The 27,945-nt window shown below is 39.8% G+C and overlaps 2 protein-coding genes across 4 annotated transcripts in view; both read left to right on the top strand.

Moving 5' to 3' along the window:
* Positions 1 to 100: 100 nt before the first annotated feature.
* On the top strand, positions 101 to 20,131 carry kif5aa (kinesin family member 5A, a). 2 transcript variants are annotated; one of them, XM_085394756.1, is made up of 29 exons: positions 101 to 682; positions 3,333 to 3,420; positions 3,511 to 3,584; positions 3,796 to 3,900; positions 4,096 to 4,144; positions 4,276 to 4,331; positions 4,422 to 4,509; positions 8,049 to 8,173; positions 8,329 to 8,433; positions 9,138 to 9,286; positions 9,976 to 10,124; positions 10,290 to 10,468; positions 10,686 to 10,754; positions 10,953 to 11,159; positions 12,439 to 12,585; positions 12,680 to 12,868; positions 13,065 to 13,182; positions 13,297 to 13,358; positions 13,967 to 14,076; positions 14,279 to 14,380; positions 14,512 to 14,572; positions 14,671 to 14,742; positions 15,271 to 15,375; positions 15,650 to 15,866; positions 15,959 to 16,133; positions 16,338 to 16,417; positions 16,602 to 16,641; positions 16,918 to 17,003; positions 17,467 to 20,127. In XM_085394756.1, the coding sequence occupies exons 1-28, from the start codon at positions 554 to 556 to the stop codon at positions 16,994 to 16,996; spliced, it is 3,129 nt and encodes a 1,042-aa protein (XP_085250882.1). In that variant the 5' UTR covers positions 101 to 553; the 3' UTR covers positions 16,997 to 17,003; positions 17,467 to 20,127. The 2 variants fall into 2 exon arrangements, with proteins under 2 accessions (XP_085250882.1, XP_085250881.1); XM_085394755.1 differs by having other exon boundaries at positions 3,333 to 3,584; positions 17,467 to 20,131.
* Positions 20,132 to 21,075: 944 nt separating this feature from the next.
* LOC146644839 (pleckstrin homology domain-containing family G member 4B-like) overlaps positions 21,076 to 27,945 on the top strand; it is a 41,460-nt gene continuing 34,590 nt past the window's right edge. The window contains exon 1 of one of the 2 annotated variants that reach the window (XR_014909025.1): positions 21,076 to 21,519. Coding sequence is in view for 1 of the 2 variants with exons in the window: in XM_085393600.1 (XP_085249726.1) it covers positions 21,180 to 21,519 (340 nt within the window). In the remaining variant the exon portion in view is untranslated. The remainder of the gene's footprint in view (positions 21,520 to 27,945) is intronic. The other variant, XM_085393600.1, reaches the window with a different exon arrangement.

Genomic DNA, 27,945 nt, shown 5'->3' with positions numbered 1-27,945 from the left:
TGTGGGTACCACTTTAAAGAGGCGGATGCAGACCACGCCCTTCCTCGGATTACAGATAGGAGGCGCTGTGGCGACCAAAGGAGGGCGATCAAGCAGCAGCTTTACCTCACTGCCCTTCCAGTAGCATCTCACCTTCAACCGGCCAGACGCACACCCACCGCCGCCCCTGCACGGGAAAGGACGAAACAACACAAAAGGAACCGACGAGCGAGAAACAAACAAGCAGGGGCAATCGATTCGCTTCAGAGCTCATTGTTTTAATGATGTAGGGGGTTGTTTTGCGCCTTGACATCCAATTTAGCTTGGCCGCCTCACTGCGACACGAAAACCCGTCCAGCTGCGCATAAATTTATTATCGTCTCTCTGAGGGTAAGAAACAGGCCGACCTATCCGCCATCCTCAGAGCCGCCTCGATATAAAAGGACCGGATCCTGCGCGCATCACTCAGAGCTTATTCAGACGCACAGATCAGGCCCAAGATCTAATCGCCTCCAGCGTCAGCAGCATCTTTCCTCTCAGCAGAAAGCAGCATCCTCCACCTTGAATCTGCGCAATGGCCGATGCCCCAGCGGAATGCAACATAAAAGTGCTGTGTCGCTTTCGTCCTCTAAATCAGTCGGAGATTTTACGTGGGGACCAGTTCCTACCCAAATTCCAAGGAGATGACACCGTCGTCGTCGGGGTGAGTAAAAAGAAGCCGCTTTGTTGTGCAGGAAGGCCCTCCATCAATAAATCATCAGCCCGGCCCATCTGTTTGGGTTGTAGATCAGCAGGAAAACACAATATTCAGGGGAGGAACGGGACACCCCCCCCCCCCCCCTCCTTTTTTTACCCTTAAATTGTCTTTTCACCTAGCATAACAAGTACACATGGCTTTTATGTAGCTAATATTGATTAAATGCGCACTCTGGCCTCCTACATCAGCTGACTGAGGACTGCACCGTGCAGCTTATGAATGACACACATCAGGCCCATCATCATGCTTACTTTAGTTTACCATCATTAAACATTTTATGGTACATTTATAAAGAGGCATAGATGGTTATATGACATGTTCCAAACTGTATATGACATACACATTTTAGTTATTTTCCTATATACCGGTAGTTATTTTCCTGCATGGGAGATATAAGAGCCCTTAATTGTTAAACTGTTACCTGTATATAAATGGGAAATAAATGTAAAGTATTGCCCAGAATCATCTTTGCTTTTCATTTTATTTATTGATTTAAAATGTTTCTATTCTTATTTTTTATCATTTTTTTCTTTTGCTGTGCTGAAGTAGAAAACGTGGCCTGTTTATATGCAAAACACAAGACTGAATTAATTTCTGTTGTGTTTATTACTCAGCAGATGCTCGAAGCAGTAGATGTTTCAGCTTAGAAGACAGATGAAGGGTTGTTGGGTGGAACCAAACCTGAACAAGCCGCATATCTCTCATTTGCTGTTTTCAATTTTTTTTTATTGAGGTTAAACAAACAAAAAATATGTCCTAAAATTATTTTTTATATCCAACAATGTCATCTTATGCCTTGTGCCTGCAACAACACTGCTTGAATGTCTAATGAAAATTACATAGTTTAAAGAAACCACTGGAAACTAGAAAGTTAACTGTCTGCCATATTCAGTATACGAGACGCTGACTTCAAAGAAATATTTGTGCTTTTTCAATGTATTTATGTAGTTTTAGTATTTTAATTAAAGTACAAATGACGTATCTAATATGCAGAGGGAGGAATCATGTTGAAATCATGTCTACCAGTAATGGAAATATCTCATCCTGACCTTCCTCTCTCCCCTCAGCATGATGCAGTAGAGCCAGAAACTGATCCCTCTAATTGCCCATAGAGATGATCAATAATCATTCAGTGAGCTCAGGCATCTCTGACTGACCTGCTTTATCTCCTTTCTGGCTGCACCTTTTTTTGTGCCTCCCATTCTGGCTTTATCAACTATCTCATCCCGCTTTGGTGTTTTTCTCTCAGTCTTTTGTCGTTACTGTCTCAATGCTCATCTCCATTTGTCCTCCCATCTCCATTTTTATGCCTCTTTGTGTGCCTCCTTCATCCCTCCCAACCTCCCTCATCCCGGGACTGAATTGTCTCTCTGTTCAATCATGCTGGCGTGGGGGTGGTCTGCAGATGAGTCAATTTGTTAATGACATTTTCTACGGCTCATGTTCTGGCAGCATCATTCTGCGTTGCTTTGTGGACTCTGCCTCAGATGGGATGGTGACATTCAGGGTTTTATTAGCCTGGTTTCTGCAGCCGTGCCTGTCTGGGCTGAGTCACTCGTCAGTGTCTCACACAGTGACTGTGGATTTTAGGAGGAACCGATCTATCATGAGGACAACATTTAAAAAATACAAAATACAGACTCAATTTTAGACTTGTATAAACAGGATATGAGCTTCATTTGGATGATTTTTGTCCCTTGTTTTTTTACATTGTGTCCAGCTACCTGTTCATCATTAGATTTTATGCTTGCATTTATTTAATACCTTTATAATAAGCCATAAGATATGCTCCTGTTTTCTGTTTCAGAGTGTGATGAATCTCTGTTACCGGGCAGCAAACTCTGAGCATTTATCACTTTCAGCAATTAAACTGGAATTATTAACTAGAGTTTTGTTCCATTTAGCAGGTCGATGCTGAGGCTGGAGGCAAACATTAAACTGTCAACTGTAATCGTCAGCTGTTAAGAAATTTGCTGTATCCAACCAAGAATTAATTTAGTACTTAACCCACTTAGAAGTTTTCATATTTACATTTTAGTTTTCGTATGTAGTACAATATACAGCATGATGCTAGAAATGAAGCATTTCAGTACGCCCAGCCAGTAATATGAAGATGCTACATCAAGGATGAAATATGTCTCTGACTATTTTACATCCACCAAGAGGCATTTTTACACAATTGCATTTCAGACTCTGTTTCACCTTTGATTTACACACGTACACCTACAGGACCTGATCGGCCAATGGAAACCCACGAAGCTCCTGGCACACAGTTTTGTGCTGATATTAATGACTTAGTAACTGCTCCAAACCTCCAGAGTGTTAGAGACTTTTAAGCACTATGCACCTCAGCACTCGGTGACTCTGTTATCTAATTTGTATGTGAGTAATTTAGAACATTCCTTCACAGATGTGGCCCAGTTATAGTATGGATAATGTCATGGAAAAAGCAACTCTTATTAAAGTTTTGATGTTTTAATGCACCATCATTCTTCCTTAATGCTTGGTCGGGAACAAAGGATGCATTCATTTGAACCATTAGTTGTACTTCAGTAGGATTTTATGATCTGTTTGTTCTTGTTCCTTGTCTATGCAGGGAAAGTCCTATGCGTTTGATCGGGTGTTTCCAACCAACACCACCCAGGAGCAAGTCTACAACACCTGTGCCAAGCAGATCGTGAAAGGTATGGATGAGCTGCTAAATAAATTACAATTCTTCAAATTAGTGAACGCATGTTGCGTAACCTCATTTTCTTGTTTTTTCTTGCTTATAGATGTGCTGTGTGGATACAATGGCACTATCTTCGCATATGGACAAACCTCCTCCGGGAAGACTCACACTATGGAGGTAAATTTTCTTTTAATGTTCATTTTTTTTTAGCATTGGGCTATTATGCTGATTCTTTGTTACATACCCATTTTCCCTCTTATGGATGGTGATTTACCAGAGAATTTATGGAAATTTAAAGGCATTATTATAATGAAGGAAATATATCAAACTAGAATTTACTGTGTGGCTGTGTCTCACATGTAATTACATGCACAATTTCCTGTTGCAGGGCAAGCTGCACGACCCTCACCAGATGGGTATCATTCCTCGCATCGCCGAGGACATTTTCAATCACATCTTTGCCATGGATGAAAACCTTGAATTCCACATCAAGGTGTCACATTTGTTACATGCGTTGATGTCTTATCTTGTATTATGTTTATGTTTTTGTTTCACTGTGCTATGCTTTGTTTGGACATGCCTTCTTTTAATAAGTGATTTTCTGCAGGGTGAAAACCCGCTTCAAACAATAATTCACTTAAAGGTTTTTTTTTCCCATATGAGGAAACTTTTTTTTCTTCTCCAACAGGTTTCCTACTTTGAGATCTATATGGATAAAATCCGTGATCTCCTGGACGGTTAGTATTAGAATAAATAACTCACGTCAATTTATTTTGATTTACCACTGTGATTAACCAGTGCAGCATTTTTTGTTTGCTCTAAAAGATCCTCCAAAAAAGTCATTGATTTTCCTTTATTTACTTTTTAGTGACAAAGACCAACCTGTCTGTTCATGAGGATAAGAACAGGGTGCCATATGTGAAGGTAGGTGTCCTACCTGAATATCTGTTCATGGGCTGCATCAGGTAAATGATAATATGCTTGTCTCCTATTCCTCTCCTCTCCTGTCCTTAGGGATGCACTGAGCGCTTCGTTTCAAGCCCTGATGAAGTTATGGATGTGATTGATGAGGGCAAAAATAACCGCCACGTTGCTGTGACTAGTGAGTCTTTATCTTTGCGTTACAGATGAGTAGTACAGTCCTGACTGATGTTTTCCCCCCATAATTTTTATATATAATACTGTAACAAAAAGACAAATCTGAATGTTTACTCTGTAACGTTTCTGATTTCTTACTGCTCCGTACCAGAATACCAGTTCTAGTTTCTCACTGTTGCTAATATTAGCTCTCAGGACTTGTTAGTGATGCATGAGATGGCAGCTGAGTTCATGTGGCCTGTTAATGTGTTATGTAATCAGCATGTTATTGTGCATTATCACAAAAAGCCTCACTCATTTTCGCAGAAATGAGGTTCTGTTATATGCATTTCATAATGTGATGCAATTGTGAGAGATGAAGTGGTTTGTATGACAATAACAAATTGGGAAAGAAAAAATTTATTTTAATAAAGTCATAACAAGCATCAGGAGCTGCTGCACTTTGCTCCTCCTGTAAATTTAATTGGTTTTCTGCAGGATTGTAAGTATGTCTTAAATATTTAGCAGTATAGATTTTTACCGAGCAATATTACAATAATAAAGAAACCCTGCTGATAAATATCGCTCCAAAAAATCACAACTGTGTGTGTGTTTGTGTGTGTGTGTGTGTTTTGCTTTTCTGTGGGTTGTGTGGTGACTCAGAGCTGAACTCCACTGCAGACTAAAAAAAAGAATGAGGTCAGATCTGCTTTGGGATTCTGTGTCAAACAAAAAACATCAGCACTGCTTCACACTTATAAATCTCAGCCTGCACAGATCTCCGCCATTCAGAGTTAATGCATTTCGTGCCTCAGTGTGTGTGTGTGTGTGTGTGTGTGTGTGTGTGTGTGTGTGTGTGTGTGTGTGTGTGTGTGTGTGTGTGTGTGTTAGTACACACAAAGTCTTTCTGTGAAATCTTTTGAAAATGGGCTTTTCTGCAAAGTGATTGAAATGGATTTTTAAGCTACCACCTACTGCAGATCGTCTGTAGTTCAGAAATAAAGCAGTACCTTTGTATGTTGATCCATTAGTTTGCTGTAAATGTGAAAAAATCTGGGAGACAGCGTGGACTAAAAAAGCAGCCATCTTGTCTTGTTAAAATGGAATACTTGAAGTTTAGAAGTGATCATTTCCAACTTTTCAGGAGAACATTTGCCAACATTTTTCCAATCTTAGTGCTTTTTTTTTTTTAAAACAGAGAATATCAGTTAAACCGATATTATAAAGTTAATTGAGCTGTACTCTGGTCAAAAACACTTTATCTAGTGATGTGGAAGAATACAAATTCGTTCACATTTTAATCTGCTGTTCTGTCTTTTTTTAACATTCCTCCTTCCTAGTGTGTGCCTTTAATTAACTGCAGTCAGCCTTCTTTTAAATAGTAATCTGATGATCTCAGCATGTAGGTAGTGTAGCAAGAATATGAAAATAGGTCAGAGTAAAAAGTCCCATTCATCATAAAATAAATTAAATATGCCATGTGATAAAACAAATGAAAAAAAGGGTAAAAAAAAACAGACTTTCTATCATCTAACTGAAAAAATTCAGTTAAATGATAATTCCTGTAAAAACAGTAATATAAGAGGTCTGTGTATGCAGTTATCACAGATTGCAAACATGGTAAAATATTCCAGAAATCTAATTCACTCATTTTCAATGCTAATACAGAGGTAAGCATCTTGGGCCACTTTATAGAGCCCTGAGACGTCCAAAGCTTCTGGAAAGTCAATAAAGCTGAAGGCTGTTTGTTGGGGTGATAATGTAGCAAATGGACTTAAAAACCTCCATGAAAAAACAAATCAATAGTCTGATGCAGAACAAAAAGTTGTGCTGCCCTGCTCTATAAGCCTTTTCTCATCCTTTGTTTCAAAATGCAAAGTCTCTCCATTCAAACGGTTTAAATCATTTTAAGCTGCCAATATAAAAACAGGGAGTACATGTCAAAAAGCTAGTTTCTTGCTTTTTCCATAGTATCGACGGCTTCAGTCATCCATCCTTTGAGCTGATCTGTGAGCAGTCTCTTAGCAGACAGGCTAATAAAACACTGTCTGACCCGACACACACACTTTCCACTGACCTGCAGCTTGCGCTCTGTCAGAAGAGTTCCTCCACTCAAACAAAAAGTGACAAAAACTTGTTTTTTCCTCATTTTTTAAATCTTATCTATGTAGCATCCTCAAGCAGCTTAATAACAGCAGTACATAGTACAAGTTAAAATAGTGTGTGGACTTTCTATTGTTGTTTATTATTGGTTGTTTGAGGGAGAGATAATCAGCAAATTTCCTTATGAGGCACTTTAAATGAAAAGAATGTAGACATCAGTCATAGCAAAATATAGTGTGTCCACTAGTCTTAAAGGGTAAAAATGATCATTTATACCAATTTGTCCTGTAAAACAGCCTGGGTGGAAACAGCAGTGGACAGGACTTACTATAGCCTGTGATGCTGAGCACCACAGTGTTGTCTGCTTCCTGTCGATGGCTGCTGACTCACTGTGCTGCAGAACGGTGTGCTGATAACAGTTGGATGGGCCGACACTCAGCACTGCGCTGAGCTCATGCCCTCAGATATCATCTGCAGAGAAACCTGAACTCCGTCTGAGAGGCGAGAAGCTTTTAGATCAATGCTGTTTGATGCCTGTTCTCTGTGAAATGCTGATACCACTGTCCTGCAGTGATGGCTGGTCTGGTTGACAAAATGTGAAAGATTTAAGATCCACCCCTGAATTACTCTTTATTGATTGGTTATTTAAAAAATAAAGAGATGAGCCCTAGAGAATGAAATGCATTGAAATGCCTGAAGCGAAGTCAGCCTGAGAAGACAATATACAAATTTAGTATACAGTATATAAAATTACCAGAACTTTTTTGCCCATTGTTTGTAAATTCGGGCTATATTAATTATCACCAACAAATTCTTGACTCAGCAGTCAGTGATGAGCTTGGGTTCTGGGTCATGCTTGGTTTTGACAAGGTAGTTTTTAAATAACTGTTCATTCTTAGTCCTGCAGTGTTACTGATGGGTTCCTTTGCGGTGACTTTAGTGGCACTCAGTTGTCTAAAATGGGGTTTATATCATAGTAGCCATCGTGTAAAACACAAAAGTATTATTCCTTGACTGAGTTGCTGTGTTATAATAACATATAGCACATAATACACATTTTTTCTTGGTACAAAGACAACTTTTGAACAAAATGTTGGATAAAAATCTAGAAGCCACATTTTTTAAATTCATGTTGTTGGTCATTAAAGCATGATTAGGACTGAAGTGTAATAGTCTTCCATCAGCAGAAAGGATGAGTCACAGTATTGTAGTTATTAAATAGATAAAAAAATCAATTCTAGGACCTTTGTTTATTCCATTTTCTGCATTTCTACTTAATAGACTCAGTTAGTTGTAGTTAGTGTAGTTTGGTTAACTGTTGATTCTCAGTTGGTCGTAGTTGTGAGTGTGACTGGTTGGCTGTCTCTCTGTGTTAGGCTCTAGCCCTCCTGTGACTCTGAATTGGATAAGCGGAAGAAAATGGATGTTTCTCTGAATGTTGTGTTGTCGTTGTTTGTGTAGACATGAATGAGCACAGCTCTCGTAGCCACAGCATCTTCCTGATCAACATCAAGCAGGAGCACGTGGAGACGGAGCAGAAGCTGTGTGGAAAACTGTACCTGGTGGATCTGGCTGGCAGTGAGAAGGTATGAAAGACTTGTAAATGCTTGTAATGACTATTGTGTGATTATTTTACATTATTCTTTGTTTACATTGCAGTTTTAGGTAATGAGTAAGCCTGTTTTTCCATCACATTCTCCGTTCTTTGATTTCATTCGCTCCCTGTTTTTCTTTAATCCAGGTCAGTAAGACCGGAGCTGCAGGTGCCGTCCTGGATGAGGCTAAAAACATCAACAAGTCTCTCTCGGCTCTCGGAAATGTCATCTCTGCCTTGGCTGAGGGCACGGTGAGCTACTTTCACTCTTTCCACTATCTCCATGGGACGGTGTGCCTCAAAAATAACAGTTTGTGATTTACAGTAAAGGATTTGTATTTTTAAGCTGGGCTCCTGCTCCTTTGACTTCGATGTTAAACTTTTTTAGGAACATAGAAGAATGATTTATATTTAAGGAGTAAATTAAACTGAAATTTAAATACAGAGAAGAATAATTAGGTTTTCCACCAGTGAACCTTATTTTTATTCTAGAATTTAGTGACTTTAAATAAACTGAAACATGTGTAATTCACTCTCTACATTATAAAGTGTTTTGTTTACCTCATTTCTAACACACATGGACACCAACTGTCTGCCTGTTGACCTGCTCAGTACCCACACTCATGATTTTTCTCTTTCATTCCTGCCAGCTCACCAGATTTGGCCATGAAATGCCAAAACTATGCCTGCTAATTTTCAGAGTAGTTGGATATGGCACAACCAATCTGGCACGTTAAAAAGCAGTTCCAGTCCTGGTTAAGAATCCAAAAGCTGAGGGGCAATGTTTGCTGAATTTATGCTGATGAATTTTTGCACGATTAAAATTAAATCAAGAAACAAAAGTAAATGAAGCAGTGTTCTGGCAGTTCCTTTGCTTTATGTTGCTCGGTTTTCTCTTGATCTTTTTCTCTTTTCTTCTAATCACCCTTTCTCATCATCCCTACTCTGTCCTGTAGAAAACTCACGTGCCGTACCGTGACAGCAAAATGACCCGCATCCTGCAGGACTCCCTCGGCGGTAACTGTCGCACCACCATGTTCATCTGCTGCTCTCCCTCCAGCTACAACGATACTGAGACCAAGTCAACTCTGATGTTTGGACAACGGTAGATGCCTCTGTGGATTTAAATCACACGTCATGTTAGATGTTTATTTCTAAACCACTAAAATGTGTTTTGCTTCTTCACATGCAGACATATTTTTTAGCATGAAGTAGTGTAGTTATACAACATTAACCCTTCAAAAGCAGCGCTGGAAAACATGATTTCAGCAACATGTTTTTATCTTAACCTACTTGATATGATATTCATGCTTGACTTCAAATGTAGATTTACACATGATAGTTAAATAGTCCAATCTCAGGTTCAGCAAGGAGTAGAGGGACAGATAAAATAACAGGTAAATATGATAATTTAACTCCTAAAATAGCAGGTAAACTAGGAAATGTGTTTATACTGTGTTTATGTGTTGTCACATTTTTCAGCAGGGAAGATTATCCTTTAAAATCAGGGCAACAAACTATTTTGAGCATGACCTAAAAAAACAATACAGTCTCAGATACCTACTGATGTGGCTCTTGTACATTTGTTTTTATTCCACAAAGCCAAGGAAGGATCTGAAGACCAAATTATTACCTGATATTTTAAAAAAATGTGAAGCATTATTTGCTTTTTGTGACTGTTAAGTTTCATGTTACCTTGGGGTCATATTACAACGGTAAAGCTGAGTTTTTGGACAGTTTTTGGACTCAGTAGGACTGTTGAACATAACATAATCAGCCCTTTCTTTCTCACAGTGCCAAGACCATCAGGAACACCGCCTCAATCAACCTGGAGCTGACAGCAGAGCAGTGGAAGAGGAAATATGAGAAGGAGAAGGAGAAGAACAAGACCCTGAAGGAGACCATTCAGAAGCTCGAGTCGGAGCTCAACCGCTGGAGAAACGGTTAGAACAAATATAGGTGTTGGTGGGTCACGGGTGGGGTGTGGGGGTGTGTGTGTGGGGTGGGGACTTCAAGGCTGCGTACCTCCAACTCTTCTGTGCTGACATTACAAACTAAAGTGCAACATTGTAATGTGTCTTCTTTGTTCACTTTTTCCTACCATTTAGGAGAAGATGTGCCCGAGACTGAGAGGACTACATCGGAAATAGTGACCCGTATCGAGTCTGTGGAGGAGCGTCCCATTTTGGACAATGACACCTCCTCCATTGTGGTTCGCATTTCTGAGGAGGAGCGGCAGAAGTATGAGGAGGAGATACGCAAGCTGTATAAGCAGCTGGATGATAAGGTTCTTGCATACATTCCTCACACAGTGCCTTCATTCTGTTGCTTGTTGTTACTACCTGCATGGTAAAAACAATGGTGTACATTTTATAATTGAAACAAAATGTTTTCGGGGTCCTGTTCACTTCCATTTAATGTTTAATTATTGATTTATATATTGGAGACATCCAAGTGACAGAGTATGGACTTTTTGTGTTTATGATACCATCATGTGTGTGCAGGATGATGAGATCAACCTTCAGTGCCAGCTGGTGGAGAAACTGAAGCAGCAGATGCTGGACCAGGATGAGGTGAGATCACACAAACTCAGTCACACAAACATATCCACACTGTATGAGTGCGCATGCTGTGAGTGTGAGGATACTTGTTAATTCTAAAATTTAAGCTTTAAGCAGCTTGTTTTCTTTCTAAGATCTTACCTTAATGCCCACATTTGCCTCTATCTTCCTTGTTATCTCCCATTCTTTTTATTACCTCCCATTCTTCAGCTTCTGGCCTCATCCAGGGGTGATGGGGACAAAGTCCAGGCTGAACTCGGCAGGCTGCAGGTGGAGAGCGACTGCGCCAAGGCTGAGGTGAAGGAGGTGCTGCAAGCTCTGGAGGAACTAGCCATCAACTATGACCAGAAGAGCCAGGAAGTGGAGGAGAAGGGGCTGCAAAACCAGCTGCTGGCTGAGCAACTGTCCCAGAAAATGGTAAATGTTTGGAGTGCGACAGATTTACTGAGACAAATAGAACGGTGTCTGAATTCAGAGACAGGAGGTGGACCAGAAGGATCCGCTTGCTTCCTCATTGCACTGCAGAGACAAGCACCTGTTGTAGCAGCACTGTGAGGGGAAAACACTGCAGTTGTATAGGAGTCAAAAATGGTTTGATTTCTAAATCTAAAAGATTTTGAACAGTGAAATAATTTTTGTAATTATTCTCTGTACATCACCATAGTAGATGTAAAATTAAATAACCTAGTTGGCACTAAAGTGCAGACTTTCAACTTCAATGCCAAGAGTTTAAAAAAACTAACAGTACCCCCTTTTCAAAGCCTAGTCCCTCATTATTCACTTTTCTGATTAAATATATGGCGCTGATTCCAAGTGTTGAATTACATTTTATAGCTTTTCACTGGAACTCTCAATACGAGGTCCCGAGAGCTTTTAGTGCAAGTAAAGAAGGCCATAATTAGGCTGAAAACCCATGAAATTAACCATCAGTTAAAGTATGAAGGAGAGAAACAAACTTGTGATTCAGGCCACATCATATTCTCTCTGAGGCCAATGCTATGACTGCCAGTGGAACCAGGTCGCTAGTGTTTATTGATCATGTGACTGCTGATATCTGTAGCAGAATGAATCCAAAAGTCTACAGGCCTATACTCTCTGGTGATTGGACAGCCTTTCACAATACAAATGGATAATGACCCGAAGCAGCAGCTGAAGGTGAAGCTGCAGTAAAGACCTGACAGAGCATCTCAAGGAAGGAAACACAGCATTTGGTGATTGGCTGGAAATGATTTTCATCCAATTATTAAAAACAATGCTTTGGTTTAAAATGATTTTAGTTTGTCCAATTACTTCTGAGCCTCTGAAAGTGGGGGACTGGATAAAAATGGCTGTAATTCCTAAAAAGTAAACGCAATGCTTTTGTTGAACTAGGTAAATTTAAGCTGAAAGCCTGCACTTCAATCACATCCTGATCATAATAACATTGAGTCATTATCCAAGTATTTATGGACCTTAATATATCTCACACTAAACGGTAGGCGGCACCACAGCAATACGATAAGTTTAGAGCTCTGTGGTCTTGAGTATGACTCATTAGTATTCCTCTCCTACAGTAAATCTTAATCTTAATCTTGACTTTCTCCCAAAGTTTTTCAGCCAGTCTGCTGATTTTTCATTTGTGTATTTTTAATGAAGGTCCAGATGCAATTAAAAGGCTTTAGTTCTCCTTAGGTGCTCACCTTCTTTTATTTTACAGGCCAGTCTGATGGAGCTGGAGGCAGAGCTGTCTCGTATGCAGGAGGTGAGCGGTCAGCAGCGCAAACGCATAGCTGAGGTCCTCAACGGGCTGATGAGGGACCTCAGCGAGTTCAGCTCCATCGTGGGTAATGGGGAGATAAAGCTGGTGAGCACGATCACAGAGGTTTCATTTAGAGTATCAAGCACCGATGGAGAAATTCTTGTTAACAAAAAAATATTGCTTTCATTTTCACTCTTAGCCAGTGGAGATCAGTGGTGCAATCGAGGAGGAGTTCACTGTGGCCCGCCTCTACATCAGCAAGATCAAGTCGGAGGTGAAGAGCATGGTGAAGCGTTGCCGTCAGCTGGAGAACATGCAGCTGGAGTGCCACCGCAAGATGGAAGAGACTGGAAGGGAGCTTTCCTCCTGCCAGCTCCTTATCTCTCAGGTAAGAGATAGGCTATGATGAGGCATCACAAAATAGAATGAAATTGATGATTTATGAGAACATATGTGGGCGTGAGATAAAAAGAAACAGACAGAATGTAGAAAATAATATATCTAAGATATCTGTTCTTGTTAGCAGAGATTGAGTTATTATGTCTCTGATGTCCTGGGGTGGGGCGACACTTGTCTTTTTACAGCATGAGGCAAAGATCCGCTCTCTGACAGAGTACATGCAGAGTGTGGAGCAGAAGAAGAGACAGCTGGAGGAGAGCCACGACTCCCTGAGCGAGGAGCTGGCCAAGCTGCAAGACCAGGGTAACACAGAAACACACACACAGAAAATCATGGTGTAAAAATATTAATATGTGACTAAAACCTTTGCTGAAATTGCTCATACTGGTTGAATTTGTTATTTTATGCTTCTATAAGATAACTCCCTGCTTGAGGAGAAGGATGGAGAGAAGGGTGAGACTGAGGATGGAAATGTGAAGGTAAGAAGCCTCCTTAGAAAAGAATTTAATGCAGAGCAGTGAGTACATTTCTGACATTGGGTCCAGTACACATTCAAAGTATTATTCCAGTCTGACCTGGTATTTTGGGACTTTTAGTGGGATCTATTATGGTGACCGTGCTCACTGTGCTTAACAGAGACTTTTTGCTCATTTTCAGTTTTTAATGCAAAGGTGATTGAAGTAAATATTGCACTCTCAGAACAGATGTGTTACTTTTTGTCCTTAATCATCAGCATATCTAGTTAAGGGCAATGATGTCCCAATTGAAGACAGCAGCACAATAATGACAATATAACACATGTTGTTTGTCAGTGGTCTCATTTCCTTCTTTCTTTCTTTCTTTCTTTCTTTCTTTCTTTCTTTCTTTCTTTCTTTCTTTCTTTCTTTCTTTCTTTCTTTCTTTCTTTCTTTCTTTCTTTCTTTCTGTCTTTTATTTAAACCATATTTAGGGCACAGTTTAACACAACATGTGTGAATGACACAAACAGTGTGTGCAGGATTTTAACACATTCTTTTTGAAAGTGTGAGATTTTATAGGTCAGCATCTTTAAAGAGGCGCTCTTCCTTTTTTGTTTTTCCTTTTCCAGAAAGCTCCTCGTCATCAGGGAGAGTCCCACCGTGGTCTCCACCACAAGCAGCTGGCCCGCCTGCGGGATGAGATCAATGAGAAGCAGAGGATTATTGATGATCTCAATGAGTCTGTAGTCCTCTTTATTTGTTTTACATACATGTTTTTTATTTCTTATTCCTTACATGCTAACACTGTTAAAGATGACAGTTAAAACAATTCAGTTTGGTGTGTATTGATGAAGTATTTTAATGCTGTTTCCTGTTTGTCTTGCTGTCTCTGAACATGTGTTTTTTTTTCTTGTTTGTGTTTTTATACCTCATGCATGCAGTCGTAACTCCAAACTGGAACTGGAGCTGGCTCAGATCCGCGCTGACTTCGAACGCCTGAAGAGCCAGGACAGTACCAAGAGCGAACGCCTGGAGGAGCTCTCGTAAGTGTTCAGGGGTCATTTTGTTCTCAGATTCCTATAAAGTGCACTCAAAACAATACATCAATATGATTTGTTATGATAAAGATAAGACTTATTCTTATCTTTAATGATGCTTCTGCTTTTTCTGTCAGATTCCTGCACGAGCGCCATGAGCAGACCAAACAGGACTTGAAGGGTCTGGAGGAGACTGTCGTGAGTAAAACAGACTATCACTACCTCTCTGCTTCATATTTCACATCATCCACAGATGTCTACCTATCTAACCTCCTCTCCATCTGTCTGTCATCCAGGCCCGCGAACTCCAGACCCTCCACAACCTGCGCAAGCTGTTCGTTCAAGACCTCACGTCGCGAGTTAAAAAAGTAAGGCATCGAGTAATAAATGAAAGGAATTCTTTTTTAAAAAACACGCTAAGAGGGTTTTAAGAGGTCTGTGACCTTAATATTGCCTGCTAAACCTGAGTAGGAAAAACAATAGCATCCTTAATCCCTCTAATCCCCTTCAATATTTGATATGTTGCATGAAGAAATGTCCTTTCTGGGTAAAACTAGACACAAGCATTTAGTCAAACAATCAATATTGGGTGTCGCCATACGGAATGAACTGTTCATGTTTTTGGTCAGATCATGTAAATTTTCCGACTAAAGTTTGTACTGATTAAAAAAAATTCTTAAGCTTTTAAAAAAGCAGAACAGCTGGGACAAAAGGCCTGCAGAGAGCTGAGATCAGACAGCTTCAAACCCAATTTTAAGCTCTTCTTTTAGCAGTAGATTAACTAAAATTTAAATGAAAAACTTCTGTCAGCCTGCCTTAACCCCTGCAGGTATTACAGCCATTTGGGACAAAATAAAATCTCACCCTTTGCCTCCATTTTTTGTTTTCCTCTGCAGAGTTCCGAAATGGAACCTGATGATAGCGGGGGGTCTTGCACCCAGAAGCAGAAGATTTCCTTTCTTGAGAATAACTTGGACCAGCTTACAAAGGTTCACAAACAGGTGAATGACCCAGAAATGAGAGCAGTTACAAGTTTTACTGATGCAAACCTGCGCTGCAGACAGGCTTGGATTAGATCTCAGTTGCGGTTGTGGTGGTTTGATTCTTAGCCACAAAGCAGTTTTGGAAGATAATTAAAATCCTGCACAAGCTGCACATTCTTGTACAGAAACTTAATGCATATAGCATAGAATGCGATTTTGAATACACAGAACTGTGTTATGTCCAAAAGGCACAGTTTGTGAATGAATTAATCAGACTGAAAATTCTCTCCAGCTGGTTCGTGACAATGCAGATCTGCGCTGTGAGCTTCCAAAGCTGGAGAAACGTCTTCGGTCTACTGCTGAGAGAGTTAAGGCCCTGGAGACTGCACTGAGGGATGCCAAAGAGGGCGCCATGATGGACCGCCGTCGCTACCAGCAGGAGGTTGACCGCATCAAAGATGCAATGAGGGCAAAGAATGCCATGAGGCGTCCCCATGCAGCACAGATCGGTACTGCACTTCTTGATGCTTAATTCTGCAGCCCAGTGACCCAGTTTCCTTGCAGCTGTACCCTGTCTTACATCGTTTTTTCATCCCGACAGCTAAGCCAGTGAGACCAAAACAGCTGACCGTTTGCTCTCCCACCAACCCGTTCTACGCCTACATCCGTGCTACTGAACACGCCAACACCTACAGCAATGCCCTCTTCCAGAGTAACGTGACACCACAGCAGTCCACCAGTGTCAGCTGCAATCCCAACTCTGTCCAGAACAACACGTGGGTTTAAATCAGTTTTCTTCATCTTTTCCAGGCAGATAGTAGATAGTAAACACACATTATTATGATTGATTTTTAAGGTCACTGAGAATCTGCATTGATCTTAAAAATGAAGCATCCTGTTTTGTTCAAGTTTGCTGCTGAATGTGTGGCCAAATGTATAATTGTGCATCTCTATGGTTTCTTCTGTGGGGTTTTCCACAGAGTTTCCACAGCACTGGGCTACAGAGCAGGAAGATATAATGGGGACATACTGGAATCCTACCCACTCAACATTGACAACGGTAAGTACAATCTAAATGTGTGTGTGTGTGTGTGTGTGTGTGTGTGTGTGTGTTTGCCTGCACCTACTATGGCACTTCTGGTAGTTGTGCTTTAACACAATACAAATATTGTCAGCAGCTCAGTTTTTCTTATTTTTTATGCTACTGCAAACAAACTGATAAAACTATGTCTTGTTTCCAACAGGTAACAGCATCAGTGAAGGCAGAGACATTAATGATAACAGGTGAGGACATCAGTCGCAGTTTCTCTTGTTAGTTTGGCTGCTTTACTTATTTTTATTTAATTGTGTGTGCAGTTTGAGTGCAATCCATTTTCTTAACCTCTTATCGAGTACAGGATGGCTACTGTGCATCCCAGCTTTACACTGGGCCAGAATCACAAATTAACTTAATGTGGATTTTTGTGGATTGTTGGATGAACCAGTTGGAGTGATAAATGGTACATAAGGATGATATATATTTGGTTATGCAGTGTTGTTTTTGTGTATCTGCGTTAACAGGAGTGAAGTTCACTGTGGCAGCGAGGTGGATGATTCAAACAGGCACTACATGATTCAGCAGGAGACTGCTGCAAGTTAATACCTTGGTAACTAACAAAGTCTACTGAGTCATAAACACAATTTTCTGCAGACACTCGCTGACACTTCATTCTCAAATCCCCTACCTTAACAGTCATAACTCAAAGCCTCATCAGTATACTGTATTTTTGAGGGATTATGATAAAATAATCCTAGAAAAAGGAGGAAATGTCAGCATATGGCCTCCTTGCTACAACTGCACGTGCTTCCTAACTAGTCCACCACTGTAGATAGGGTAAAACCTGAGTATCATAGCTGAGAAAATCAGTCTACAAGTTTATTTTACTGTTTGTATAATAGGTTGCAGATGCACAATAGATGATAATCATATTGATCTAATGTGTTCAAACAAACACAACAAATGTGCTTTAATGGCAAAAATTCCTAAAAGTTAGTTCCTAATCATCAGTAGAGCTTTGAATTGACTTCTGTTTCTCTGAACTCTAACTTCCTGTTACTGTCTCTTTGCAGAAGATGACCAAACACTGTACCCGTCCACCGGACCCTCCCCCTCCCATTTGCATGCAGCCTGGCCCCCTCAACCCTGCACTGCATCACCGATAATGATGACAACCAAGATCTGTAGCCCTGTAGTCTTCTAATTAGTTGAAGCCCTTTCCTGCTCCAATGGTGAACACTTGCCCTCAGGTTTGGGGTCCGGTCCTTTTCAGTTCAATCAGGATTAAATCCGATATTTTTAATCAAGGAACGCCCCCAGGCAATCAATTTTTCAACACATGCCACTGATGCTGATCACCTCTCGGGGTGGTTGAACTGAAACGGGGCTGACCCCATATCTGATCAGTTAGTACACACATGTTGTAAATAATAGTGCCGTATACTCCAGTAGAGGTTTTTGACCAGCAACTGTTTGTGTGAATGCACAGCCTTCCCCACTCCCTGCACACATCTTCTTAAGGGCATCATATGGATGACATACTGTAGGCAGACATGACCTTTTTCTCTGTCATAAATAAGAGTATAGTATGCAACACCAGCTTGTAACAGAAGACTCACACACTGCGTGCATGTCACTTAGCGGGTTAGCTTTCCAATCTTTGCCTGTGTCATGAGTCCATTCGGGGAGCTGGTATGATGCGAGTCAAGTCTGATCGACTTCGACAGATGTCAGAAAGAGAGAGCGGGTTTCCATTAATCCTGATTGTGGTTTCAGAGCTTTAGGTTATCTTTTGATAACAAAATCTGAGTCCAAGACGTTTTTTTGATGTTGTCATTGTGTTTTAAACACATTATATTGCAAAAATGATACCTGGATCCTTTCTTTTAAGGTAAGAGATGAGTAGAGAAAAAATACGTGAGGGGAAACCCAGCTCAATCAAACCGTCTGTAGTGAGAAATCCTTTTGTAAATGCTTGGATACAATGAGGTTGGAGTCTTTTGATGCACTTTTTCATTCTGGATAATGATGCCCACGTTCCATTTAATGTGGCCCCTTCCCCACGTCAAACTTTATGAGTCTTCTAACCAAGCCTTAATATGAATTGACTTCTCATGATCAAACTCACACACATTCTCTGCAAACATTTGTAACTACTACCTCTAGAGCTGCTTATTATATAAACTTATAACTTTATGATAAGATATCATCCTTGCAAATGCAGAATGAGGACGGATCTTAGAGTTTCTACAGAAAGTTGCAACTTTAGAAAACCCCACCTGTAAGTAGATTGAAATGTCTGATCAGAGCTGTCGTTATCTCTTCCATTCATGCCCATTTTCTGTCTCCATCTTGTCACAGGATCAGAGCTGGGCTAAAATAGGGGCTCGCAAAAATCATTTAGATTAAGATGCTGTTTACATCTTCTAATTTAAAGTTCTACAGGCCTTGTTTGAATTCGGATCTCTAAACGTGATGTGAAAACATATCAACATTTGGCAAATCCATGGATTCTATTTAGTGGTTCATTTTTGTTTCAAAAATCCAGCGGTTGGGGAGGTTTTGCAGGTGAGTCTCCAGCTGAGCAGCCACCAGTCTGGAGCACTTTGACAGGTTGTGCTGTTAGTCTTCTGTGAGAAATCCTGACCAGCCAATCAGGATGGAAGAAAGCAGCGTTGCTTTGGCGTGTAACGGACAAGTGGATGTTTTTGCATGAAGGTGAATCGCTGAATAAAACCAGTAAAAACTGAAAATGTTAGTTTGATTTTATGCTTTTAGCAGAATAAAAGGGATTAAAGTGAATCTGGTGTCACACTTTACAGGGTAATTAATCCTACATTTTATTTTAATTTATTTATGTTTTTTTTGTGTTTTTTTTTAATATAACCAGATTTATTCCCAATGTAAAATATCCAAGCAGGAGTGTTCTCATTTATGCGATCCCTAATCTTTCTCATGTTTGTAATCATTCGTGACAGCACCACTCAGCCTGATGCTTTTACCGGCATTAACAACATCTCAGGGCTTCACATTCCCAATCATAGCTACCGTGGTCCAGCCCCATTGTCTTCCTCCTAACCCTAGACTTAAAACTATATGACTGCTGATAAACAATCAGATCCGTTTGTCCTAGTGAAAGCTAAGCAAAGGAAGGGGATTAAAAGATAAATCTTACTCTAACATAACAGAATTGTACATACAACATCTCTTTTCTCACACATTACATTCAAAATGTAATAATCTCCTGGTCAGACCCTACTGTGGACCCTCTATTGGACATCATGTTTTAAGTGTAATAAATCAGAATTTAGAGGGGAGTGTGTACTATATTGTTACCTGTTATCTGATTTGAACATATCTAAATACATGTGCTATATATTGTTAATCCTGTAAGTACAATAGCGTGCAGATGACATAGTAAGATGCAAAAGAAATGCGCACGCTCTTTGTTCAGACAAATGTTTGTTTTATTTATTTCTGTATGCCTATAGTGTAGCGTCAACATGAATATGTGAAGAATCACCGGGCAAACATCTCTGTATATATCGACTCATCACTATGCTATATTGTATGTGTTGTAGTAAAAAGTTCAATAAACTTGTAGAAAGGAGTGTGTCGGAGCGAGTCATTTGGGTTTGGGAAGCGTGTGAGGCAGTCCCACACTGACAGACGAAAATGGCGCCACCTAGTGGGTGGAAACGGATCTTTAAAGGGGAATGAAAAGCAACTTGTTTTTTCACTGTTCTGTGTGAAAACTGAGATGGGTTGATGTGACTTTGAGTTGTTTCTGACCTGAAGAGGAAATGAAGTCACTGTGGAAGGATCCTCTGCCAAAAACAATGATATGAAAATGACGTTTGGAAGTTGGAAAAAAGTGGAGAAGCACTGATATCCTCTAACACCAAAACCATGCTCAGTGGAGTCATGGTAAAGTCAGTATAGATCAATTCGCTAACGACTGTATTGTCGTTTAGATGATATTCTCCGTATGAACCCGGCTTCACACACATTTGTCAAATTCTGTTCAAGTGATGGAAGCTCACTGTGCAGAGAAACTTCCTTTGTGGACTCCTATAATAAGCTGCTGTTCATCTTTCCCACGAGAAAGGAAGCAGTGATGTAAACAGCAGTGGCATGTGAAGCATCTTCAGACTGTACTGCGGGGTGCGTGAGAGAGAGAGAGAGAGAGAGAGAGAGAGAGAGAGAGAGATGTCCTTATAATAACACACCTTCAGTTGATGGTGAAGTGACTTTTATCTGCACCAGATCACATAAGATTAAAGTGCACTTTAATCTGGGAAATCCAATGGTAAACAATTACTCAGTGCGCTTTTTACTTGTTTCAGTTTGTGGAATAAAGGTTTTTTTTTATTGTTATTATCATTTGTGATATTTTCACCGTTTAGTGGGAAAACTAATGGGTGAATGACTGAATGTAGTGTAAAGCGCTTTGGGGTCCTTAGGGACTGAGTAAAGCGCTATACAAATGCAGGCCATTTACCAAAGTGTGGGGGGAGTGCTGCTGTTGGTGTGTGCATGCGTGCTGGGTCCTCTACAACCTCTGACCTAAAGAGGAAATGAATTTTCAAATGACATCACGAAAGGGACTTACCACAGCACATAGTGGGATAAGGGAGAGAGAGAGAGAAAAGATCGGGATTAGTATTATATACGATCTATAAATCGCCTTGTGAAATAAAAAGATAAATTCTCATGTTAATTGAAGGTATTTCATTAAATGCTTGTTTTGCATTTCATTTCTCTTTTTTGACGACTGCTTGTGTGCATGAAAAATAAAATCAATTCTAAATTTCATCGATTGATTATCCTTATAAGGACTAAAACCATCCACAGCCATTGTGGACAAGTGCTGCGCAGAGAATCTTTTTTTTCCTTCCCACTTCTCATTCCCAGCTACCCTGTGCGCGTGCCCGCTGCGTGTTCTCGCTCCCCTGTGGATCAGTTGAGATTGAAGCACCAGGAGGACCGTGCGCTACTGACCCGGTCAACAGGAACCGGCAGGAACCCTCCACACCTCCAGGAGGATACGCAGAGACACCGACAGAGAGACAACTCACAGGTTCAACACCGCAGGCTGGACAAGCTGAGCGACCCCGACCCACAAGGTACAAAGCACCACATTCGTTAAGTTATTTTTTTTCTCTGGTTAATAGCCTGGTTAATATATCCTGTTAGTAATTTATTTAATCTCAAAATGAAGAAGCAGACAGAATGCCACAATGAAATGAATTGGTTGAACTCTGAAGTTAGCACAGTAGTGACTAATGGACTTTTCGCCTGATGGTGTCAAGCTGAGTAAATACTATTTTACCCTTTGGCGAGCAGCATTCACACGCGCAATAAAACTTCAGTTTCAGATACAGTCAGAGCTCAAATTCATAATGTTAGCTATGTTCTACGTTATAGGTCTGGGTGACTTTACCTAAATCTGCACGTATCACAATTTTGATTCCAAAATCGTCTAAATAGTTTGAAGATTTATTTGACCTAAGCAGATGTTTGCATGGAGTGCAGTGTGTTGCTCTTCGAGGGTCACCAAGAAGACGTTTGAGTTTGAGCTCAGTCAATAATTGGATATAATTTAATCACACAGAAACAGGTTAAGCTTATAAGCACTGCTCATAAATGCATAGGCTACGTCTTATTTTTGAACATACTTAAGTACTAGAGGTGAACCGCTCGATCCAAGTATTGATAGTATAGATACCAACAGTGCCTTTGGTATGGATCGATATTAGCGCAATAGGATCGATACTTTCTTTCAAGATCAGTATATAGCCGACTGAAGTGTGTTAAACAAATTATTATTATTATTATTATTATTATTATTATTATTATTATTATTATTATTATTTTGAATTCTTTGAATCAGAAGCTCAGGAGGCACTGATAACCTCCCTAGCTGTTTGTTCTGGGGGTGCAGTTACATAAGCTTAAAACTGATGGTGTGATGACACACAGACACAGGATGAGTGTCACTCATGAATCAAAATTAGCATCTTAGAAGACTACTCCTCTTCAAAGGGCTGATACTCGATAGTAGCCTTTGCAACTCAAGTTTAGGCAGATTTGTTACTAAAGAAGTGATTTGTGAAAAGCCTGAACTCTTACATACACATTATTTTAAAATTTTTAATAAATGCATTTGTTGCATTTTCATCATCTTTGTCACTCGTCAAAGCAACGTAAAGATGATGAAACGGGGCCCAATGAAATTTTTCACTATCAATACCAAATATTTCAGTTACTTGGATCAGCCTGCATTTGTTTATCATCTGGTGTAAGCCAGCTGAACTGAACTAAAGAACTGAACAAAGAATTAATTTAAATTAAATCGCAATCATTCGCACAGAAGATCTTTGCTTTCATTCAGAACATTATTTTGTTGAACTGCAAATCTGCAGTGGATGCTAATCATTATTTTTCGATGGAAAACTTTTTCACAGCATACATTTTCACATAAAATAGTAGTTACCAGTGATATTATAGGTACAGGGATTTGTACCAAAATAGTGCAAACCTTCATTAACATCATTAGTAACACGTGTGTTTATCTACTTTTCATATTAAAATCACTGCTGTGGAATAGGCCTGTTATAGGTTAAACATTCAGTAACCACTAACCAGCTCTCTCAGTGTTACTCCAACTCCAACCTGAACGCTGTGGCCTGTAACCAGCTGTTACTGTCTGTCTGCGTGGCTGCGTCTTCCCTGCTCGGGGTCTTCTTCTTTGCTGTGTGGGCGAGGTTATAAATAAGAGGCCGGAGGTTTTTGAGTGCTCGTGTGTTGTTTAACCAGCTGCTGTGGAGGTTTGTTTGTCTCCTCCGAGTGCAGGTGTACTCCCTGTACTGACCTCTAGATGCTGTTCTCGGGCCTGTTTCAAGGTTCTCCGCCACCCTGCTAGCACTTACCACCTGGCTCCTACCTCAAGGGTTTCAGTTTGTTTGTGTTGGGTCAGCGTCACCTGTCTCATGTGTTTAATCTCTGTGTGTGTCTTTGTACCACTCTGTGGCATTTACCCTTTAAGTGCTTCCAAGGAAAGCAGAAAAAAGCTTGAAATGTGATGCACTCTTGTTTGCTTTTACTTTTGATATATAGTAGATATTTGGGGTTGTAAATTGTCCTTTATTATTGCGATGACTTGTAGAAATCTCGGTTTTGGAGGTTTTTCTCCTGAGTGAGTGCTGGACCCAGAGTAAAAAAGTATTTCCAGATATACTAACCCATATTTTGAGGTTTTTATGCTATTTCCGATCTTTGGGTATGTGAGATGAATTATACCCTATAAACATCTATGTATGTGCTGGCCTAGTCAAAAAGGAGCATGGGAAATTTCCCTTGTCTTTACAAGGATCACCACCAGCAGTTACAATTGCATACAGAGCTCAACTTGCACAGTTTTTACAGTGCAGTGAAAAAGTATTTGTCCCTTCCTATTTCTTTGTTATTTAGTTTGTTTGCATATTTGTCACAGGTTTTAATATTAGACCAATGTAGCCCAAGTAAATACACAATGCAGTTTTTAAATTATTAATTTTTTGAGGGGACAAAAACTGTGCAACTTGGCCCAATGTGAAAAAGTAATTACACTCTTGTTAAATTCCGAATTAACTGTGATTAACCAGATTCTTTTTTGGAAGCAGAGTTTATTTTCATAATCTACATCCTGGCTTGATTACTGCAACAAAAGCAGTAATCAAGCCTGGGCCAGCAAAAGCATCACACCATGTCACAATATAAAGAAACTCAAGAACAGCTGACAAAAATAGTTATTGATGTCTGTCAGTCTGGAAAGCCTTATAAAGCCATTTCTAATGCTTTGGGACTCCAGCGAAGAGCCATTATCTACAAATGGAGAAAACTTGGAACAATGGTGACCCTTCCCAGCTGATACACCAAAATTACTCCAGGAACACATCAACGACTCATTCAGGAGGTCACAAAAGAACCCTGAACAAACTCTACAGAAGTGTAGGCCTCATTGTCTCAGTTTAGGTCAGAGTTCATGATTGAATAAAGAGACTGGGCAAAAATGGCATCCATGGAAGAGATGCAAGGAGAAAACCAGTGCTGCCCAAAAAAAACACAAAAGCTCGGCTCACCTTTGCGCAAAACATCTTGGTGATTTTCAAGACTTTTGGCAAAAAATTCCGTGGACTGACGAGACAAGAGCCTCTTCTGAGTACTCAAAGCGCTTTACACAACTTGTGCATTCACCCATTTACACCAGCACATTTTCTTAGTGCTTTCTAACTAATATTCACACACACATTCATACTGCATGGATGGATGCATCAGAGAGCAACTTGGGGTTGGTATCCTGCCCAAGGATATTTGCCATGCAGACTAGGAGAAGCCAGGAATTGAACCACCAACCTTCCGATCAGTAGATGGCCTGCTCATTAGTTTATCCCCTGAAGCTCAAGCACAGTTGGGTTCTGGTGCAGGACAATGATCTCAAACACAGCAGCAAGTCCACCTGTGAAGGACTCAAAAAGAATGAAATGAAGATTTCAGAGTGGTCTAGTCAAAGTCCTGACAGAAATCTGAGATGCTTTGGCATGGCCTTAAAAAGGCAGTTCATGCCTTAAAACCCTCTGATGTGACCCCTTAATAAATGAAATCATCATTTAAAAACTGCATTTTCCATGCAGTTTGTATTTATTTGAGTCATCTTTGTCTAATATTAAAATTTGTTTGATGATCTGAAAAGGTGAATATCCTAAATTCACAGCTGTTTTTTTATTTTTATTTTGTTTTTTGAATCACACAGAGATCTTGATACCATCACTGGGAGTTAATGTGTGTTTTATCTGATAGTGATGTCACTCATATTGTTTTTTCTCCCAGTTGTTGCATTAACATTGATTAAATTTTGGCATATTACTAAAATAAAATAAAAATAATCCTCTATACAAGTTATTTGATAATAAGAAAGAATTGAACAACAATCATGATGAAATCACACAGTTATATACAATTAAAGAAAAGCTGGTTGTTTCTATACAAACCTGTGCAGCTGAAAACACATCAACAATAAGACAAAACAAGAAGAATACAAAAAAAAAGCTTTAAATGATTTCCTTTAGTTCTTTTTTCCTTCTAAGGATCCCAGACCAGAAAGTCATCTGTAACTTGCACATGACTTTACAAAACTCTGACTTGTTGCTCCTTATTGGGGAAGTCGCAGATGCTATATAAATTACATTGTCTATATTTTAGTATAATTTACACTTCTGTGCTGTCTTACAAAGACATGCTGTATTTGACGAGCTCAGTACCCCTCTTGTGTGTAATCAGCTGCTGTTTGGTGGAAACTAGCAGGCTCTGCTGAAAGCAGGAAACAAAGAAAGAAAATGATTTTTCCTTTTGATTTTGACATTAATGACAAACGACTGCACCAAGTCCATTAGGCGTTTCTTAAGTGAAGCTTCAGAAAAATGCACAACAGGTACGTGTCCATCTGCATCTCAGCTGTGTGTCATTGGTGACTTAACAGTGAAAGTCAGCACAGTATGTGAATCATGTGGAAGTCAGTATTAGAGCAAGGTTGGGGGACGTGTACCGCATGACTAGATGTAAAGTCCTTAAAACGTTGCCAAGCAGGAAAGCTAAGTCAAGGCTGTACACTGATCTTGTTTAGTTTGGAGATTACAAATTTACTAACAGAATAGGAAGAATATGAACCCCCTTTTCCCCTTTTCATTGCTTTTATTTTCCTTTGTTGATTATTTTTCTTTAATTTTCCAGCTTCTTATGCCATGCTGGCTTTTTTGTTTGGTTGTTCTGCTGCTATGTAAACAATAAGAAAAAAAAGTCCTCACAGTTCATTGTGACTGACACTAACAGCTCGTGGTAATTTGTGTCATTTCATGGTGACTGATGGGGTCGGCTCCAGAGGACACAGAGAGGAGTCACACAGTCAGAGGGATGACAAAGACGATGGAGATTTTTCTCTCCCCAACTGGGTCACTCCATCTGTCTCAGCCCAGAGCAGTCTCTTGCAAGCAATTGTTGAATTAACCTAGATCTCTGAGGCTTTTCAGTTTTTCTGTAGCTCAGTGTTTTGCATGGTTTAGACTTTAACATGGTTGAGGTGCTACAACATTAGCATCCAGTAGAAAACAGACCAGTTTTTGTGATACAAGCACCTCATAACAGTAAAATCTGTCCTCCTGTTGAACCTTTCTGCACCATCTTTGTCTAGCACACCTCTAGAGTTGTTTTACCAAGAAGAACTGACCTAAAGCTAGAAAATGCATGGGCCTCAAGTACTACAGTACTCAGAAATATGCAAATATAAAGGTAAGCACAAAATACCCCTCTGTTGAAGCATTTATGGTACATCTAAGTGAAATAATCAATACAAAAGGGAAGTGAACCAAATAATTGGGATTTCAGCTTGTAAAGAGATCAGGGATTTTATTTTTGTTTCCAGTGGTTTATGTTTCGGATGCTTCATCTTAAGGCCCTTGCACTTTGGATTCAATAATCTGTTTTGGTGGTTAAGTGAGCTTTTGCAGCCGATAAACCATAGGGTTTTTTGCCAGTTTGTTGCTGCTCCACCAACCACAGAATACAGATGAAAACACACCCAAGGAATGAAAGCAGTCTGAATGTGAGTTTCAGTCTCATGTTTTTTCTTTTCTTTTCTTATATCAGCTTTACTCATAGAGCTGAGAGACTATAATAGCATTTCGTGTGATGCTGTGGGTACTTTAGTTCTGTCGTCATATCTTCAATAATACTGCTAAACTGAAACATGAAGAAATTGGGAGCCTGGTAAGTTATAACTTGCGTAATTTTGGTGACAGGTGTTCAGTTGCTTGCTCAGACTGTGTTGTGAGAATAAAACTTCCAGATTCTTCATTTCACTTCAGAGATAGTTTTTTTTAGTGCCTTTTACTGATGCACATATGTTTTTGATCATTAGATGTAATAAAGTGTGTTTAAATAGCTTAAAAAAGAAAAAAAAAATAGAAAACTTCAGTGTCTAAAATATGAAAGCTCAATGTATTCACCTGACAAAAATTCCCCTTTTTTTCTGAAGATATATTTATATCCTAAAAGAACATCTGCTAAATTAAACGCCTCATTTGATGATTATAAATGCACTCCCTCTTTAGCTTAACACACTTTATTTTTGTTTTACGTTTGTTTTAGTCACCACCTAGCTAGTAGTTTAGAACCATTGCCTTATATCTTAGAGCCATAAGAGTTCAAGTGATCCTAGAGAAATCCTCCTGCAGTATCAGTCAGGATCAAATGTATCACTACAGTCTGTCAAGCGAAAGCACTACACCCCCTTAGCAAAAAGAGCACTCACTGTCAAAAATAAAAATAAACTTCTGTTCAGATTTCAGTAGATGACCGAAATGTACTTCACCTGCTTGTGTAGGATTCACACTCTCGTGTCGCTCGTGTCATAAACCACCAAAGTTTAAGAAACCGAAGCAGCCATCTGATCATGAATCCTCCGTTTATACGAACCTCTGACCCCGACTTACTCATTGGAGGAAATCCATGTCCAG

This window comes from Rhamphochromis longiceps, linkage group LG20 (assembly GCF_057381845.1).
Source record: "Rhamphochromis longiceps isolate RC_006_pf linkage group LG20, R_longiceps_female_GT1.1, whole genome shotgun sequence".
Classification (NCBI taxonomy): Eukaryota; Metazoa; Chordata; class Actinopteri; order Cichliformes; family Cichlidae; genus Rhamphochromis; species Rhamphochromis longiceps.
This window is presented reverse-complemented; position numbering and strand designations above follow the sequence as displayed.

Excerpts from the sequence above, each read along its gene's own strand:
- kif5aa (XM_085394755.1), top strand. The coding sequence starts at position 554 with ATGGCCGATGCCCCAGCGGAATGCAACATAAAAGTGCTGTGTCGCTTT. Across the intron at positions 8,174-8,328 it reads ATCTGGCTGGCAGTGAGAAG|GTCAGTAAGACCGGAGCTGC; the intron begins GTATGAAAGACT and ends TCTTTAATCCAG. Across the intron at positions 10,755-10,952 it reads AGATGCTGGACCAGGATGAG|CTTCTGGCCTCATCCAGGGG; the intron begins GTGAGATCACAC and ends CCCATTCTTCAG.